The 20,778-nt window shown below is 31.1% G+C and overlaps 3 protein-coding genes across 3 annotated transcripts; 2 read left to right on the top strand and 1 right to left on the bottom strand.

Moving 5' to 3' along the window:
* The first annotated feature begins 2,866 nt into the window (after positions 1–2,866).
* Positions 2,867–4,242, top strand: LOC25483939 (zinc finger protein ZAT5). Its single transcript, XM_013612662.3, has one exon. The coding sequence runs from the start codon at positions 3,222–3,224 to the stop codon at positions 4,113–4,115; it is 894 nt and encodes a 297-aa protein (XP_013468116.1). The 5' UTR covers positions 2,867–3,221; the 3' UTR covers positions 4,116–4,242.
* Positions 4,243–10,848: 6,606 nt separating this feature from the next.
* On the top strand, positions 10,849–13,739 carry LOC25483938 (poly [ADP-ribose] polymerase tankyrase-2). The gene is made up of 6 exons (XM_013612661.3): positions 10,849–11,095; positions 11,856–11,947; positions 12,034–12,112; positions 12,204–12,298; positions 13,199–13,294; positions 13,366–13,739. The coding sequence occupies exons 1-6, from the start codon at positions 10,924–10,926 to the stop codon at positions 13,441–13,443; spliced, it is 612 nt and encodes a 203-aa protein (XP_013468115.1). The 5' UTR covers positions 10,849–10,923; the 3' UTR covers positions 13,444–13,739.
* A 459-nt stretch (positions 13,740–14,198) lies between these two features.
* Positions 14,199–16,932, bottom strand: LOC25483937 (ras-related protein RABC2a). Its single transcript, XM_013612660.3, has 6 exons — positions 16,567–16,932; positions 16,242–16,310; positions 16,045–16,110; positions 15,720–15,841; positions 14,986–15,114; positions 14,199–14,637 (listed from the first exon to the last, which is right to left on the bottom strand). The coding sequence occupies exons 1-6, from the start codon at positions 16,703–16,705 to the stop codon at positions 14,527–14,529; spliced, it is 636 nt and encodes a 211-aa protein (XP_013468114.1). The 5' UTR covers positions 16,706–16,932; the 3' UTR covers positions 14,199–14,526.
* Between the last annotated feature and the right edge of the window lie 3,846 nt (positions 16,933–20,778).

Here is a 20,778-nt window from a genome sequence, read left to right as displayed (position 1 = left end):
ACTCGGCTCTTAAAATCTACTGGTAAATAAACTAAATAATGAACAAATAATTGAGAACAATTTTATTATTTGAACAAGATGCTTTACTTTGATCCACAAAATAATGTAGCTAACCTATACCTGATGCTGGTGCTGGCCATTACGTGCCCTGCCAACCTCTCCATTCCATCCATATATGAGAAAATCCTTACGCTAAGAATCTCCCTTACCTTCTTATATCTTCACATACTCAATACCTTACACCACGAAATCCCTTACGTCATATTCACCGTCCATGCATATATACTTCACCATACTACTCCACTTCCCTTTTCATAAGTTTTCTTCATTGATTCATATTGGTTCCTTTCTTAAGAAAACAAATCTTCTCGAATGTTATAAGGTAGTTAGGCCTTATATTGTTTTGAAGCATAAAAAAGATAATAATCATACTTAAATGGGAGTACTATACAAGAAGGTACTCCAACCTATATACTTATAATAGACATGTATATTACTCATAAAGGAAATGAAGAAAAAATGATAATACAACATTTGTCTTGACATATAAGCTCATTTAAACAATTCATACAAATATAAAAAGTTGGGTAATATTATTACTAATATATACATTTATAATTATTTATATTAAATTTTGTCAATGCAATGATTTTCTAAATTTAGTATCTAATTATTGAGACTCATATTTGTTCACTTAGTTAATGATTATTTTCACTACCAAAAAAAAAAGTTAATGATTATTTTGATTTTAAAATAATTATATATCACTTTTATAAAAATATAATTAATAACTAATATTTTTAATAAAAGAGAGATATATTATTTTTCAAAATAGACATTTATTTAGGTGCTAGCTTAATGATAAAAATCTGACCTTATAATTTCAAGGGTCTGAGTTCAAATCCTCTCAGGGTGATCAAATTACTATTAATGTCACTTTTTTTTTTGACAACATTAATGTCACTTTTATTAATAGTTCTCTGATTTTTTTTTCTTATAAAAAGAGAGTGGAGATTGTAATGTATACAATTTTTAGTACAAAACAAGAGTGAATTAGCATAACTTAAAGTCATGTAATATTAGACGCTTAACTTTATATACTTCCTTACTTAAATAAATTTCATCTCACTCCGAGGCTTCATTGAGATGAAATCCTTTTCTGACCAACAAATTAAGTTGCTATATAACAAATTACTATCATCAATATAAAGTAGTAATTCCAGGTTGAAAATTGATATAGGAGAGGGGAAAAAAGTAGTTGACCAAACATAGAATAAATGTAACATTCGTTGGTATGAACATGAAAGCACCAATTTAAAACCATCCATAAAATATTCATCACGCATATATAAGAGTGTTTAATTAGTTTTGTCATAAAAAAAAGGGGGTGTATATTAGTTAATTGAAGTAATTGGGACTCAATGTAGAAGAGTCATCTTATATAATATAGAGAAAGTGCTTTTCACCGACACCAAATGATTGGGAGAGAGTATGAAAGTATGAATTTAAAAAAGGGTCATGCATATATGAGGCGTGATTGTTGGATTATTAGCCAATGAGGTAGTGACTAATTTTCTAAACAAGTGGTTAAGGTCAACTGCACATGAATTCCCCTTCTTAGCAAGTGTGTATAGCTACTACTAATCATCAAGTCATGCCTATTATATAACTAGAAAAATAATTAATAATACAAGATAATTTGGCATGATCACAAGTCATTAACTAATTAATGATCTATCTTTTTTGGTGTCAATTAGTCTTGAGTTGCTTACACATTTTAAATGTGAAGAATTGAGGTGTTCAGAATTTGAACCTCGTCCGCTACATATAATATGCAAAGTCCCTACTAACTGAGTTAAGCTCACGGGAACAATTAAAAATCTGTCTAAGCCGTAATTACCTTGCTAGTGTAGTTTGTTAAACATATTATCAATTTTGGTCAAAAAAGAAAAACAGGTTATTAGTTAAATTGGGTGCTTTAGAATTAGCTAAATATGCTGTTCTAGAAACAAATTAAGTAAGACAAAAATGAACCAACATCAACACAAGCAAGAAAAGAAACTAAAAAGGAGTTATATAAATATAGAGTGGAGAATCAACTTACACCATGAATAAATCTTGACATATATAGGTTCACCAAAAAAAAAACCTTGACATATATAGTTACTCTGCCTAATATATACAGTATTATTTCAATCATCAAATTTAAAGTTATTATTGATTAGACTGACTCTATAAATGTTTAGAAAACTTTACAATTATTTCTTAGTATGTTTCAACATATAATATCAATTGAACATTTTTTTATAAAAAATACTTGGACCAATTATTAAAAAAATAAAATTGACCAGTTATTAAATTACATAGCTACAAATGTTTAATTTATCTGCAATTTTATGTGCATTATAGTTAGTAAATATGATGATATTCATGAATGGTTGATCATTGACAAAATTTAATGTCATTATTAAGTTATTATATTAAACAAAATAACCCTTGCTTTCACACTACTAAAACCATTAAACTTAGTATAAAAAAATTAGTGACGGAATAAAATAAATCTCCAATATAATTCATTAATCACAAAAATTAGTAATAGATTAAATTAGAGTGAGATTTCACGTTTTCTACCTCTAAATTTTTCTAACTAAATTAACTTTTATAGTTGTCTAAGAAAGAGTTACTCCTAAAATAAGTATGTATATTGTAAAAATAAAAAATAAAAAAAGTAAGTTGGTCTATAGTCATAAAATACAAATAAAATAAAAAAATATAGAGGGAGAGGTGAATGTGTAAAATTGTGTGTGGTTCCAGGCTTGCAAACCAATCCTCCTCCAAAAAGGAATCGTTGAGAAAAAGTAATGGGTTTGCTTCAAAGCCAACCGAATCTCACTCGTTTCCTCCATTACCTCCTCACATATACTTCACAATACATCATTCTCTCTCTCTCTCTCTTTTGCCTACACTACACACCTGTATAATATACTAACATTATCCTTATATATAACTTCCAAGGTTGGAAAAGAAACCCTGGCAAAACCAAAATTATAACTATATATTTAGGTTATATTTATATACTCTTCTTCACGGGTTATACATGCACCTTTAAACCTTTCTCTCACACCACTAATATATATTTCATTCCTTCATTCATCTCTTACCTTACCTTACACCCTCTTCTCTTTATTCTCTCTCAAATTACATTTAGTACTAAAAAAAATATGCAAGTCTTGGAAGATCAAGTCTTGATGGTTTCCAAGGATCATACACAACAAATTATTAAAGGAAAACGAACAAAGCGTCAAAGGCTTCCATCTCCACTTAGGTTAACTATGCCCGTTTCGAATTCTTGCAATGAAGGTACAAGTTATGATAATAACAACAATAATTCAGGAGGAATTGAGTTTGTTAAAATTGATTCGCGTGACCGATCAGAAGAAGAAAAAGAGGAAGAAGAAGATTTGGCGAATTGTCTCATTCTATTAGCTCGAGGTCATAATCATCGTCATGATTATCAAAACACACATGTATCAAATCATCGAGATCACAATAACAACAAATCTTCGAATTTTTATCTTTACGAATGCAAGACTTGCAATCGTTGTTTCCCTTCATTCCAAGCACTTGGTGGACATAGAGCAAGTCATACCAAACCTAACAAGGCAAATTGTAATGTTGCACAACAAAAACAAGCAGTTACAACATCTTCTTTTGTTGATGATCATTATGATCCAACCATGAATACCATACTCTCTTTGCAAGCCTTCGCCGCGACCCCTATTACTACTATTCCTACTACAAAAAAATCAAAAGTTCATGAGTGTTCGATATGTGGTGCCGAATTCTCATCGGGGCAAGCGTTAGGGGGACATATGCGGAGACATAGGAATCTTGTGAACACATCTACAACGACGACAACAACAACGACTTCTATGAGTTTGAGTATTGGTAGTCCTAAATCTCATGAAGCTAAGAAACCTAGAAATGGTTTTAAGTTGGATTTGAATCTTCCAGCTCCAGAAGTTGATCAAAAAGATCAATCCAAGTTTTCGTTTCAGCCTAGAGAAAATGTTATTGCTTTCTCTAATTCTTCTTTGGTGGATTGCCATTACTAAAGTTCCTCAAGGCATTAGTTGATTGACATTATTTTTTATTTTACTTTTTACTTGTTCAGTTAAACTTGTATATGTTGATAATTCTTTCCATTCATTCTACATTGAAATTGAAATTTGAATTTATTCATTTAGTGTCTTATAATTATTTAATTTACATGTATTGAATTCATAGTTGTGATTTTTTTATAGATAAATGTTAATATATTAGTTGTTATGTTCAGATTTTCTTAATTATATATTTCCTTTAAATATTGGCTCAAAGTCATTGATCAACAATCCTCCATTTGGTGATTTAGTCAAATTTAATTATTGCAGTTTGTTATTATATTTTTTAAAAAACTCCTTAGCCCATTTTATGAAATATATAATCGTGATGCATGTGATTAGAAATTGAAAGAGAGTGAAGAGAAGAAGAAAGGAACTTGCCAACCATAAAACTACAAAAACTGAAAGTTAGTTAGTTCCTTTGGGCCAGATTTGTGAGCTAGAAAGATAAGTTTCATCAAATTGTGTCATGTGGAAGGAAAAGAAAAAATTGCCATGATTTTTTTTTACGATAATTTTTGTTGGAATCTCTAATTTATTCGTCACAAAATATGTGATCCAATTACAGTCAGATTTCACGTTTTCCTTCTTTAAATTTATATTTCAATATTTTTTATGAATACTGCTATAATGAGGTGATTCAGTCATAAGTCAAAACATGTTTTTCACCCTTTCTGCTTTATTTGCTCCTGTCATTATAGTTTACAATCTGCTCTAGATATATATTCAAGGCATGTTCAACGAGTATTATATTCACTTTGCGTAGAAAAATGTTTCTTTTAGGTGCAATTCCTATCTTTATTCCTTTTTTTTTTTTTAAATGAAAAGTAGACTTACGTGAAAAAACTAAAAAAGAAGCGAAAAATATGTGCTGCTTTGCGTGTAGTGAGTGAGTACAATCTTTACAATTTTTCCTTTAAAAAAATATTTACAATTTTTTTTTCTCAAATAGTCTATAGTGGCTAAAAATTATCCTTCTTAAGGTGAATAAGTGTGGTGTCCACGCCATAGTCCGATGTAGGGTGTTCGCGGTGCGGTTTGGTTCGGTTTTGAGAATAAAAGTCATCCGAACCGCAAGATAAATAAGTATGCAATTTGGTTTAGTTCGGTTGACTTTTAAAATAAAATCCAAATCAAACCAATGATGTTTGGATTGGATCAGTTGGTGCGATTTTTTTAGACAATAATTTTTTGTGTTTTCAAAGGTAAAACACGGCATATTTTTAGCAATGCTTTAAATTTTATCAAACATTACAATTTTATTTCCATCCAAAAATGTTCCTAACTACGAAGACCAAATTAAAACGTGGATAAAAAGTAATCCTATTTTGTAAAAAATACAAAGGACTAAAATTTTAATCATTCCCTAAGAGTTTAAGTAACGCATAAATACATTTTTGATAGAAAAAGCAAAGAAGAGACTTAACAAGAGAAAAAAAATGTCATTTTACTAAAGTTTCAATTGAATTTCTATGAGTATCGATCTAGATGATATATATTTAATTAGTGTTTTTCTTATATTGCGGTTTGGTTTGGTTTGGTTCAGTTGGTAAAATCAAAACCGCAAACCGAACCAAAGCATGCGGTTGAGTAAAAAAATGATCCGAATACATCCGAACCAAATGCGGTTTTTTACGATTTTGGTTTGGATTGGTTCAGTTTGCGGTTTTTTTTTTATTATTGGTTCGGTTTTGAACACCCCTAGTCCGATGTTTGAACCTCAGCCCCTGCATATATAATATATTGTCCTTACCAACTGAGTTAAACTTACGAGGACTCTTCTTTATGATTTCTAGTATTTCAGTTATTTTTATTTCATTGCGTCAATGTATATAAATTATGAACGATGATTTTTATTCTTTAAAAAAAATGAACTTCGGTTTTTATGAAATTTTCATTTTAAATAAAATTATTTTGATTTACTACTAAAAAAAATTGATTTTGATTAAAATTATAGATATAGATATTTTATACTTTCATATTGTAACAAAACATATACTTATATTTTTATATGATACCAACAATATAGAAAATATAATATAAGTTCTTATATTTTTGAACGACACTAACAATATAACATTCTTTTATACGTAAATTTATTTAAGGGTATAATTAAAAATGAAAAATGCACCCCAAAATCATATATTACATTTATATATATAGAAGATTATTTTGTTTAGACTAATAAGTTATTGGGCTTATGCTATTGAACTTGTATGCTTTTAAGTTAGGAGAGTTCATTAGGCATCATAGTATATTATCTTGTAACCATTATTTGCATATGCCATGATTTTGTCATTCTAATAAAACCTTAGCTACCTTTGTTATTATTATCTCTATATTGTTAACATGACATCAAGGGCATAGTTCATCAAGAGTATAGGTTGATCCTCCCTGAACTACTTGTCCCTTCCATTGTTGAGTTCTAAAAAGTTTAGGAATCAGTTTAGTGTAATTCTAGTGTTAATAGTCAAGTTGTTTGAGTCCAATCAGTTCAGATTACTTTCTAATTTGTGGCTCCTATGGCGATGAAAACAATAGAAACTAATTTGAAATAATGTCAACGACACATAAGATGGATCAATATATATGTGTATGTTGATACATATGAATCAACATACACAGATAATATCCCACTCCTAAAGAAAGTTGGTCTCCAATGCTCAGATAGTAAAAGGCAACTAATCTTGTTAAGATGGGTAACTCCCGATCATTTCTCCTAAAGGTGGTTGATCACCAAATGCCTCAAAAATCGAAACAATGATTAAGAGAAAAGGTTTCTAAAAAGCTTATATTGATATTTCAAACATATTTGAAAAATAATTTAATTTATTTATTTGGTCATAAACCTAAGTTTTAATTTATAAAAAAAAAAAAAGAATTCTTGGTTAATGCATGATTTCACAAGAAAAATAACAAGAAAATATGTTATACATAAGAAGTAAGTATTCTTGGAACCTAGGATGATGGCCCATTGATTGTTGAAATTTTCCAATACCTATACATAAAATTGATCATTTATTCTTTTGTCTTTGATGTAATGCTAGCCTTAAATACTTTCTACCTAAGATGATTCACGACGAGTAATTGGCAACTTTGCGATACCAGATTTGCGATGGTTTAAGGAAAACTGTCGCAATCTAATATCTGCGACGATTTCTGTGACCCCTTTCCACAACTACCTCATCCATTTTTTGTTGTATTTCCTTGCTCCTTAAAACATAATGTTCCCCCTCCCTTCTTTTCCTCTATGCGCGCACACTAATCCCAAAATTTCTCTCTCTTGTCAAAACCCCGATACTCCAAAAATAAAAAAACCCAAAATTTCCATCTCCATCTCGCAAACCATCGGTCTCTAAATCAAACCCCGTCCTACGTGCAAACCCCCACAATCTTTTGATACTTCTCAGGAACCCATGTGTTCTCTCCGAACGATTCCCACAATCGCTTTTTCTCAGAGTTCAATCTCGCTCTTGCTTTATCTATCTCGATCTAAACTAATGGGGGAGTTTGATAACATGTTATTTTACCTTATTTTTAACTAAGTTTTTATTTAAAAATTTAAAGTTTTTTAATTAATTTTATTTGCATTTTACTATATTTTTCTATTGTTTGAATAAATAGATAATGCATGAGATATATGAAGACTTAGTGCAATGTTGATGAAATTTCTACAAAAAATTAAGACTTGTTGTACCAAGCCAAGTCATGAAAAAATGAAGACTTCTTTCTATGGGCAAGTAGTGGAAATTGATTCAGCAAAACTCCAAAATTCGTACCAATTAGTTCTAAAACCGTCACCAAGAAATCAGGGAAACCAAATATCAATGTGTTGAATGGAAGTTGTTGTTACAACCAGCCATAACCCAGGCTATGATTGTAAAACCCAGTAGTTTTAATTTTTGGTTTTTCTTGGTAAGAACTTGGATGATTTTGTGTTAAAAGCATCCTTAATATCTTTTAGTATCTGATGGTCACGAAATCAGAAAATAGGACAAGTCTAGCCTTGATTTGTCTCCAAATTTGACAATAGAACTTTTGTAATTTTACACTTGTTTTCAATAAAAGTTTTCTTATTTTTATTTACTTCTTTTCTTTATTTCTATTAGGAAGCTCGTCACTATGATGAGTGAGTAGTCTCTTTTTGTCTTGTTATTGTGGAAAGTAGTCTTATATCGAACTTGCCATAATCTCATTCTTTTCTTTTGTTGAAGGAATTCAAAATCTAATATAACCTTTATCTGTTTAAGAAAAATATTAGGCAACCACTTTAGTTGATAGCCAAGGAGGTTGCTGGAAATATAAGGCTAGACAAAGGTTTCAAAGCATGATAATAACCTACGAACTTTTGAGATGAAATGGGTGATCAAGCTTAATAGGTCGAGCCGATATGGAAACCATGAGAATAAAGGCTTTGTTGGTGAGACATTTTCTTTTGTTACTAGAAATAAAATAATTGATACCTTTATTGATTACCTTATCCTTAGGTAGTGAATTCCGAGGCTTATGAAAGGAAAATGATTTGGTGATGTTCATTGTAGTGATGAACTCCAATTATTACGATGCATTTTTATCAATTGCATATTTTCAACCAAATTACAATCATCGATATTTAAAAATTCAAAAATACTTTTTAATTGCATACTTAGGAGAAAAAGGTAGCCTTGAGATTCAAAGGTCTCTGCGGATGTGTTACACTTTTTATAACAAAAAGCTACTCGTACAGTTGCGGAGTGTCATGAGTTGATTAGACAGTTTTGGGATCCCTTCATTGAAGAAAATCATTGGACATGATTTTTTATTTTGCGTCTTTATGATTGACTTTACTGAAATCTTACTACTACGAATATAGGTGGTAATAATCTGCATTGGCGAACCTTCTTTACGGTGATGGTTTGAGCTCTTTGGAAATACCAAAACATGATTGCTTTTGATGAAAAATCAGATCTTGGTACGATTCTCCATAACATAGTGGATAGTTTTTTTTTTTTTTTGATGTCATTTATGCAACTTGTACTATCAACTCAAATTCTTATTTTGAAAACCCAAAGAAAGAATTACACATTGCTTGGAAACCTCATCGTGAGAATTTTTAAAGCTTAATATTGAAGGTTCAATCCGCCTCAAAGACTGGACCTTGCAAGTATCTCATATTTATTGAGAAGCCAATTTTTGTACTGATCTTCTAGAAAATTTGGTTCTCCATGGATCTTTTGACTGAACTATTATGGATTCTCCTCCCTCATCTTTTAGTCTTAAGTTACATTTTGGTGTACTCGGTGTACCTCTAAATTTGTTCCTTAATTTTTTTCCCCTTCTTCTGTCAAAATTGTTAGAGAAATAGAGAACATGAGGAGAGAGAGATAAAAGTTGAGAGAAAAAGAGAAGGTGAAGGAGAGAGAGAGAATGTGGAAGTGAGAAAAAAAATCCAGAATCTTATTTAAATATAAAGATGTTGTTTGTTCTTAAAAATTGAGAGGGAATTAAATGAGATAATGTTTTATTTTGCCATGAAGGTTCAAAACAAAAAAAAATTACAAGGATGAATTTCAAACCAAAAATTTCTTAGGGGGATAAATCGAAAATGACATTTTATAGGAGGAAAAAATACTATTAACCCTATCGAACAAAAATACATATGATTAAACAAACTTATGCAAATTACAACAACACGTAACAAACATTATGTAAGATTAAACCAACTTAATGCAAATTACAACAACATAAACTCTACCATTACAATGAAAATAACAAAATTCCTCTCCATGTTTTTTAATGCATCATTCTTCTTCGACAATGCTCTTATAATCTTCTTGTGTCTCTGAAGTACTTCATCATTATACCACCTAAAAAATTGCTTTTTCTTCTCTGAAAGTAACGACCACATACATGGAATCTCCACCCAGGGTTCTTCCCAGTCAAGCATTAACTAACGGTGAAATCAACACCACAATGACAAATTAGTCTTTGTCTTCTTTTCAATGATGAATCAAACAAATAAAATTCATCTTTTCTACGAATGAAAACAAACAAGGAGAATAAGTAAAGATACGTTGAAGGGAGAAGAAGAAGGGAGGAATATGACGATGAAGAAGAAGTTGAATCAAAGGTAAAAAGAAGGGAGGAATACGATGGTGACAGGAAGAAGCAAAATCAAAGGAAGGAGATGACAATGGAGATTGGAAAAATACTACGAATTTTAAACCCTAACTTCTCACCGTTATAAATATTACAATCACATGATCTTCCTATTTTCATTTTCCTTTTCCAATTATTATTTCTCTACAATTCACATTTCTTTTAAAGGAGCTGTAACCATGGTTGCCAAAATCGCGGCTTAAGTTCCAAAATCCAGATTTTTGTAACTTTGTTTAACTTCAACGACTCAAATCCATAGCAGAATCCCAAAAACAGGCAGAAGTTCTTGAGTAAAATCCTTCGATTTTGATTGCAATTTTATGAGTCTCGGTTTTGCTATTCTATGTTGACTTGAAGTAAATTCCCGATTTTGACAACCTTGACTGTAACCTCATGTAAACATTGATTAGGGGTCAAAAATGCTATTTTTTTGTTAGAGGACAAAAATCGCAAAATTGAAGGGTAAAAAAAAAAAAACATTTTAACTTCAATTAAAAGTTTTTATTTAAGTGTTCAATTTAATAGTTTATTTTCTTAAATATGTATAGTTGAAAAAACGGGTGAGTAAACTGTAAAGCCAATTTGAGAAGAGTGGCAGAGTAGTTTGAAGTTAGAAGCGGCGTCAATGGCGGTTCCAGGAAGACGCAATGGTTTGAACGAAGAAGACGATGAAGAATCGAATGGTCTTTTCGGAGAAGAAGGTCTTGTTGCTGAAGAATCTGATACTCCTCCTCATCTTCGTGACCTCTCCCATGCCGCCACACACGGTGACCTCAACGCCCTCCGTCTCGCTATCGGTACCCTCTCTCTCTCTCTAACGCATAATTGTTCTTCTCTTTTAATTCAATATTTACCTCTTTCTGTTAAACCCTATTCTACTTCAAAACAATATCAATCTAAAAACCCTAATTATTATTTGTTGTGTTGTGCTGGTGTTAGAAATGGTGTTAGGAATTCCTGACAAATTGAAATAAAATGATGTGTAATAAGATGAATTTTGATGTTTTAGATGAATTGTTTTATTTTTATGGCATTTGATGATACCAGTCGTTGTTTTTGTGTGTTGATTATATTTTTAATTTGATGCGGATTGGTAGGAATGATTTGCAGAGAAAACTTTATTTATAATTATATGGTATTTTAAATATTGAACTTGACTTTGCAATTGGTTTGGTTATTTTGAGTGGTTTGATCGTTGTTTCGTTCAATGTTGAACAAATCACTATTGTTCTGCGATATACTAAATGTTGTCAAATACTATCAGCTATAGCCCTGTTGCAATCTGTGATTCAGCTATAGCTATGTTGCATAGCGGAATTTGAACAAACTTTTATATTTCGCCATCTCTGATTGACACTGCCGGTTTCGTCTCAGTTCAATCATTTTATAACAATTGAAGCATGACCAATAGTTTTGGTTTTTAAAACATTGAGTTATATACAATAGTTTTGGTTGTTTCTTATGTGAACCAAAAGACATCCTAACTAGCATACTGGGAAATTATTCGGTGTCCATTATTAATTCTTATGATGCATACCCTGTGTTGCATAATTGCAGATAACTTGAGTGGTAGTATTGATGAACCGGTGGAGGATGGGGATACAGCTCTTCATTTGACCTGTTTATATGGCCATTTTGAATGCGCTCAGGTTTGTTATCATTGCTCATTCATTCTTTTTTATACTTTTCATCTGAAACATGTTGTGGATTATTGATTTTGATCTATGAATTGCAGCTGCTACTAGAACGAGGAGCCAACTTGGAGGCTATGGATGAAGATGGCGCAATTCCTTTACACGATGCTTGTGCAGGAGGTAGTTTAAATTATCAGGTTTTAATTGTTGAACTCTTTAAATTTATTGATTAAGATTTGTGATATTACTTTTCTTTGAATGGCCATATCAGGATTTATAAATATAGTCCAACTTCTACTTAACAGAGCTAACAATGCTGAGCATATAAAAAGGATGCTAGAATCCGTTGATTCTGAGGGTGATACTGTGAGTATTTATTTACCCTTCTAAAAGTTTGAGTTCCTATTCAATAAGCCAAAGTCAATCCAACGACCTTCTGGTGTGTGGTTGGTTCTAAACCATTGAAAATTTATTTTAGAAAATAATTTATGTCTGGATGTGTTCATGTAAAAATGAGTTGAACAATAAATTTGAGTGTAAAAATAATGTTTGGAGGGAAAAGCTAAAAATCTTAGCTTTAGTTAGAAAAAACCCTAGAGGCAAACAGAATTCTCTTTGAGTACCCCTAAGGCATTGTTTGGGAGTTTGGAGAGGAAGGGAGGGGAGGGCTTTGGGGGGTTGGAAATATATAGAAAAATGACAAAAAAATTCACATTTTTTGAAAGAACAGTTTTTTAGTGAATGATAAACTAATACTTATGATTAATATACTTTTAATTTTAAGAATATTATAACAACATAGATTGAATTTGAAAAATTCATATAAATCCTCCATAACCCCCCAAAACCCTCCCCCGATACAATTTTTGAGTTCCCCCAAATGAGGGGGATTTTTTATTATGAGTAAAAAATTAACCTCCAAAGCCCTCTCCTCCCAATGTCTTCTATTTCTTCCACTTGCTCCTTCCTTTTTTTCAAAACCCTCCCCTCCCCTCCCCTTCAAACTCCCAAACAAAGCCTAAGTGTATCAAAATTAATTTTAAATCTTCATAAATCATAATCACTCGACTCTCCCCAAAATGAATCCAAACATGCACGAAATATAACAGTGTAGGGCACATAATATTAATCTTATTTGTGCTTTTTTTTTGGGGGCGGGGATCAAATGAGTAGATACCAGCTAAATCCTAATCCCTAATCCTGTTTCAACTCTATGTACATAATTTCTCCTTATTTGCTCTCCATATCTTGTGACTATTTTCACAGCCTCTTCATCATGCTGCAAGAGGTGAGCATGCTGATGTAATTAGATTGTTGCTGTCTAATGGTGCATCATCCACAAAGCAAAACTTATATGGAAAGGTATAGCTTTTAAACGAATTTAAAAATATCAGTTTCTAGTCCTCAACATTTGCTAACATAATTTTTGGCAGACCCCTGCAGAGTTACCTGAACCTGGCACAGATGCAAGGAGGCTGTTTGAAGCTACTGTTACTGCCATGGAAATCTAATTATAGCATTAACATGGTGTTTAGTAGAAATATTTAGTTTCATTTTAATAGCCCAATCTGTATCGCTGTATATTCATTTCTCCTAGTTCAGATTTATCGAGGAGGTGCTTTTATGAATTATAACTTTGGAATTAAAAATGAGGATACAGGGGTCAGGTTAGGATGACTTGGTTTGTTTTTATTTGTTTGGTCATTTGAAAGATTGGATTTACTCTAGAACAGGATACTTACTAGTTTCACATTTAAACTTATAGATTTACCAAAATCGAATCCAGTTGTTGGCTCCTTGATAAAAATTTGATGGTTGTCCTTCAATTCTCTCCCATTAATCGTCACAGGTTCATCACCGTTGATAATATTCATGCCTAATTGGCTGAGGGTGATCTTTGAATCAACAAATTGCTGGGCTCGAAAAGCTTTGCTTGGTTCGATTTGATAAACAATAATAAAAATATTGATTACAACTTAGTATTGTAAGGTGTTGTAGTTGCACACCTCTCAAAACCAGAACTCTGAATTTCCTTCAAACTGCACTTGATTTTGAAAGAGTGAACAGAGAATTGTCTTTTAAATTTTGTCAAAATTGCACTCATCTTTTACAACTTAACAATTTAGTCTTTGAAATTGTAACATGTCAATTAAACAATTTCTGTTGTAAGTTTAGTTGTTAGATAACATGACATTATGTGGATTTCACATCACACCAATGTCTCCAGAGGCGAAATTGTCTGTTATACTTTTGTAGGGTAAAAATGTAGGAGCTGTAAGATAATCATTGATTGATCATGTAAGGAGAGGTCTAGTATTACATATTACACTTGATTAATCATGTGAAGAGAGGGATACACTCATACAATTTTGATATAGTGCACCAGATTTTTCATATAGGCTAAAAATAATAACAGAAAGTAGAGAAATTTTATGCAAGCAAATTGGCATTATGTCGCCAATTTCCCATTGTTATGGTACAATTAATTGAGAATCCAAACGACAGTTGAGCCAATAAGAAACTATGGAAGAATAATACATAAGAGGACCGGTTTGAGATGTTAGTTTACGACTCACTGTCCACATTGTGGCATTTTACAAGCAGCAACCACCATCTTGGGATGCTTGTGGTTCATGTTTTTGCTTTAAAATATTCCTTTTCACTGATGTTGATCCTTCTTCCAAAAGACTAGGAACTTCCATTATCTAAGAAATGGTAACGTATTTTTAATTATGATTAGAACACAATAATCTGCAAAGAATTTCAAATAATCTACACTGTTTTCATGAAATGAACCGTTGATATGGACAACCTATACGACACTGACACATCAACATTGGTAACAAATTGAGAAAATAAATGTAATTGAATATAATTAGATGTGTTAGTATTGTGTCGATGTCAGACATCAACACTTGTCAGACATCGAACATATCTTCAATCCAAAGAGTCAATACCGTGTTGGATACCGAAATGACTTCAATCTAAAAATTCAATACTATTTCCACATTATCTTTTCTTCATCATTATGAATATGATTCCAAAAACCATACCTTTAGGGCAAGTTCCTCAAAGCACTTGTCTACATTTTCTCGAGTTTTGGCACTGCATTCAAAAAACGAACATCCAAACTCTTTTGCAAGTGCTAGACCCTCTTCTGTGCTCACAGTCCTTTCTGATTCCTACAGTCAGATATATAAACCATTAACGAAATTATTGAACAGAATACATCTAGATGTGAACTGGAAATTATGAAAAGACTGTTTTAAAAGTGATTGTACTAATGGTTTAGTGTCAAATAAAATAACAAACATGACACCGATACATATATGGTTACATTCACACACTTCTATTTTTTCAAATTATTATCGGTGCCTACATGTCAGTGTCATATACGATGTCCTTGTTTGTCTTAGCGGTTCATATATCATGGGTAAGACAGGGTCATTCATAATTTTATCTATTTTAGTTGGTTTCAAAGTTAGTCTTGTATCTAGAAAACACAAGGGATAGAATTGAAGTTACTCACGTCAATAAGAAGTCATGACTGTTACAGATTAATTCTTCAGCAGTATAACTCATGACAAGGAAGATAAACACATGGATGGAAGACATAATTTGAATGTTGTTTCATTACCATAATGCAGAATCCAAGTCACATTTTCATTGTTTACTAAAATTATTTTGCTAACATGTTTCATTGAGGAAATATTTCACAAAAAGTTGATGATTCATTTACTTGCTTCATAGTTCATACATCTATGCACAAGACCAAACACAAACTTACTCTATCAACTTTATTTCCAACTAGCATCTTCATGCAATCCTGATTAGTTGAATAGAGTTCCACTTCTTTGGACCACACCTCTGATAAGTTTGTAAAGGTTTCTCTTCTTGTTACATCATAAACTAAAAGAAATTAAATTAATATAGTATTAGAGTAAGTTATATCTAATAATTCATTCTACTCACTATGCAAGTTATTTAACTCAGAATTTAAAGCAGAACCTGAAACTGCCTAACACTTAGGGACTATGAAACCAGAGTTAGCATTAAAACAAAAGTTTAATGTGAGTTGCAACCACAAAAAATCACAAATCATTTTAGCATACCGAGAATGATTCCTTGCGCGCCTCTATAGTAAGAACTTGTTAGCGTTCTGAACCTTTCCTGCCCAGCTGCAATAAAAGTAATGTCATGACATTACAAATGATTTATGCACAACGTGTGTGACTGTTGTAAACTTGGGGATACTGAGTTTGATTCGTACTCATAAATAAAAAATCAAATAGTAGTTAAAAAAAGTTACCGGTATCCCAAATAGTTAGTTTCAATCTCTTGCCACCTACTGTGAGAAGCTTGATCTTAAAATCAACACCTACATAACATTGGACAACAGAATCAAGATCAAATCAGAACTCAAATATGATAAAAGAAACATGATTGAAAGAACTTAAACATCTATTCATAATTTCATCAATTCTATGTCAATTCCAATGGCATAAATTGATAAATAGGAAGAAAAAAACAATAGAATAGTTATCTTGTACAGAAATATCCAAAGCATTAAACAAATACTTAAATATATTTCTTCTCATATAATTATCTCAAATAAAAGAGAAGCAATGAAATACCAATTGTGGGGGCTGGATCTTCAACAGAGCCAGAGATGAAGCTAACAAGTAAGCTACTTTTTCCCACAGCTGAATCACCAATCAACAAGATCTTGAAAGAGATATCATAGCTGCTATTTTGACCAGAAGAAGAACTCATTTCCCTACACTCTGAAAGGTATATTGAAGACAATGAAATGCTTCACTGAATAATGTTTCTATGTATATATCTAAGTATGTATGTATATATGCAGAAAGAAAGAGAGAGAGAAAGAGAACAAAAGGAGGGAGAGAGAGAGAGAGAGAAAAGAAAGGAGAAAAGGTAGAACTTGTATGATGAAGAAATCTTTGATTATTTTAGTGTTTTGTGTGAGAAAGTGAGTGAGTGATATAGAAGCTAAAGAAAACGGCCACCTTTGTCTGATGAGTGCACAAACACAACATAACAACGTATATATTCTTTTCTTTCCTTTTTCATATGATTATTCTGTTTCAGGTTTTATTCTTGTATGCTTTTTTATTATTATGTTTTTTTTTAATGGAGTAAAGGGCACACAAGAAACAAAAACTCAGAAAAAAACACAAAAGCTAAAAGCTCTTAAATAGTGTTTGGCCCAGCTTTTCTATAATTTGTCTTCTCCTTAAAATGAGAAATTGGGTCAAACAAGATTTAGAGAAAGTTCTACGGTAAATAAGTGATTTATTTTTGGGTTAAATATGTTTTTGAACCAAATAAATATATCAACTTTTCGTTTTAGTCCCTTTAATATATTATTTTTTTTACTTTTAGTTATTACAAATTTTCCATCACCACTTTTGGTATATAATTTTAAGTTAACTCTTGTGTACCTTTCATATTTTTGAATGAAAATTTCCATGAATGTTTATAATATTATGAATCTCTAAAAAAAAAAAAAAAAATTGGCTTAAAAGCATTTTTGACCCTTTAACTTTTAGAAAATTGTGATTTGGCCGCCTAACAAAAAATTAATAGTTTTGCCCTCTATATTTGTGGAAATATGTTCTCTTGGTGCTATATCTTTAGAAAAATATGCTCTTTTATCCCTCTATGTTTAGAAAAATATACTCTTTTGGTCTCTTATCTTTACCAAAAGTTACGATTTTGGCCCCATGTTTTGGGACACGTGGTGTCTTCACACCAGATTTGTAACATTTTGTAAAGTTAGAGGGGCAAATAGTTAATTTTTTTAGTTTGGGGGTTAAAATCACAACTTTTTAAAATTTAAGGGATCAAAAATGCCTTTAAACCTAGAACTTTTTAACAAAAATGAATTAAATATGATTTTATTTTATTGTTTTTTATGTTTTTTACACTTAAAAATTCATATTTGATTCATGTTTTGTTAAAAAATTCTAATTTTTTTTAGAGAGATTCTTATAAGTTAAACATTCCTAAAAATGTTCATTCAAAAATATGAAGGCTACACATGTGTTACTAATATTAGGGACCAAAAGTGGTTATTAAAAACTTTTAGGGGGATCAAAACAAAAAGTCTGTATATTTTTAGGGACCAAAAACATATTTAACCTTTTTTTCCTATGAAGAAATTAATATACCAATGAAAGAGCTTGAGAGTACCAAACTTTCTGGAATGATTACCAAACTTTCTTGAGAGTACTATCAGACCTAAGGGAGAAGTTGGTCAGATGATTCAATACCTAAACATCGTTACATGTATTTCCTTAGCGAGCTTATGTATAACCACTTGGAGTCGCATTAAAAGGAACATGTCTACCTCAACAAACGACAACATGTGGCGATTCGAAGGGATCTCCCACAAAATCTACCAGACCAAAGATGTTTCATCATCCTTTCTTGCAATGGGACACACTTTATGGGAGAAGCTATATGCAACTCATGTTTTTCAAGCCACCTTTTAAATTATAATATCTTTGCTAAACCAATTTTGAAACTTAATGCATATCCCTTTCTTTCAGCGACAAACCAAAATATAAACCGATATAGACCTTCATAATTATTTTGATGTTGTTTATCCTATATAAAGTCAGGTAGAAGAATTAAAAAAAATTCCGTAGGCTTAAAATTAAGTTGAGGATTGCTTCTAGAATTAACAACATTCTAAGATGGAGGTGGAGTACAAGAGAATCAAAGAATCAAGAGACAAAAGTAAAAAATATCTCTCAAAAATAAAAAAATGAAGTAAAAAGACCTCAAAAAAAAAAAAAAAAAAAAAAACTCTTTGTACCCATTATGAAATGATAAAGGCACAATTGCTTAGTAGTGGTGGAGATACCTAATAGATCAAGAATAAGCAGTAGAAACCTAACTCTAATTTAACACTACTCCAAAAATGTCCACCCCTTACCTAAGCCAAGTGATAACACATGAAAGCCCTCTAATAATGTGTGCCTTTGTGTTGCAATGAAAATAAAAAGAAAGTCAATCATAATGTTAAAAGTGATTATGATTCCTTGAATCCTATCTCACTATTCGTTGGATAAATCCAGTTTCTAGTTTATCTAAAATTTCAAGTTTACGCTCACAACGACTAAGAAAGTAGACCTATCCCGTTTACAAGTGGCAATCCCATCTTGGAATTTTTCTCCCTAGGGTTGGTAGCAGACTTATATTCTCAAAAGTGTTAGACAAAGTCATGCTAAGCATACTCATGATCTCTAAGGAAATTATCCTAGTGACTAATATATCTAGATCCGATTACAAAACCAACGGCCAATAGTGATTTACAACCTATAGATTTGATTCAAGTTGGTCAAAAATTAAAAAACATTAAGAACAAGATACAGTAAATAATCATAATTCAAATTGCATCAATAAAAGGAATAACCATGATCACGTGGATCCAACGATTAAAAAGATGTTCAAAGAAAAATAATAATTGACAGTGTTTAGTTACTCACTGTAGCTAAATAGATCAGTCTAGAGAAAATAAAAGTGAACATTCACATAAAAGTGACCTGCATTGCCAGATATCAACAAAGTGCTTAACAATTTTTTTTTTGTTGAAACTGATTAACCATAAAAAAAACACATAAGAACACAAGAAGAAAAGGATTCAACATATTACGTTGGATTTGTTAAAAAAACACACATGGGTAACAACATCAAAAACCTTTGTTAGATTTTATGTAATTGATTCCACCGATCGTGTTAAAACAAGTGGTTCTGAAATAATCCATGGACCATGATTGTCTGGTAAAAAGTTATTTAAATTAAATTTGCAATTTTATGATCAACTGAATTATGTCATGATCAAAGCATAGCTTAAGTGAATGAAATTGGACACATTAGAAGTACCTTCAAGGAAACTATACTTTCTAAAATGAAATATAGTAACAAATAATATTCACATTTGCATGAAGAAAAAAAGTTCACTTCTAACATTCATGATAGTAGTTTTAAATCATTTTGCACATTCATAGAAAGTGATTGATAAATATTTATTAATTTGTTACCGACAAAGTATTTTATTCCTGAGAACAATATCTACCTTTGTCTCCTTCAGTGCGTGTGAGGTGTACAAAGTCTATGAACGGGTGAGCACATACCAGAAGCTATTTTTCTTGTTTTTCTTCATTCTTCACGTGCTTTTCATCCTTATGAGTTTGGGACAAAAATTTTCCAAGTTTAGACTTCAATAACTTCATTGCGCTCCTTGCTTCCTTAACTTCCATGATATTTCTTGGGTAGATTAATTCCATGTTCTATACAAAAGAAAAACTCAAAACACATATAGAAATGAGCGAACAAAACAACATAGAATAGTCTAAGTATGATTAGATAAAAAGTTTGCAAAGTGGTATATTTGTTTTAATTATAAAAAAACAAAATAAAATAAACTTATATTGTTCATTAAACTTATAATATTCTTGGGGAAAGTATATGCCCGAATTTTATTTTATCACAAGATAAAACTATATCTCATTTATATAAATTATACAATGATGTAATTTTTATTTAAAGTCATATATGATAATTAATAAAAGTGACACCATAAAGTATTGTGAGATAGACATTGTTGTATATTTAAAAAGGAAATCGATGTTTGGTCCAACGGTTAATGAGAGATAGACATTGTTATAAAATAACTTTGTATGATTCATTGTTGATACTTTATTAACAACCAAATATCGTTGTTATCTTTTATTTGGTCATACGGTAAAATTGTTTAACAAAAATAATTTTTATTTTTTTTGTCAAAGCAATGAAAATAAAATTCAAACCATGATTAA

This window comes from Medicago truncatula, chromosome 1 (assembly GCF_003473485.1).
Source record: "Medicago truncatula cultivar Jemalong A17 chromosome 1, MtrunA17r5.0-ANR, whole genome shotgun sequence".
In the NCBI taxonomy this organism is placed as follows: domain Eukaryota; kingdom Viridiplantae; phylum Streptophyta; class Magnoliopsida; order Fabales; family Fabaceae; genus Medicago; species Medicago truncatula.
This window is presented reverse-complemented; position numbering and strand designations above follow the sequence as displayed.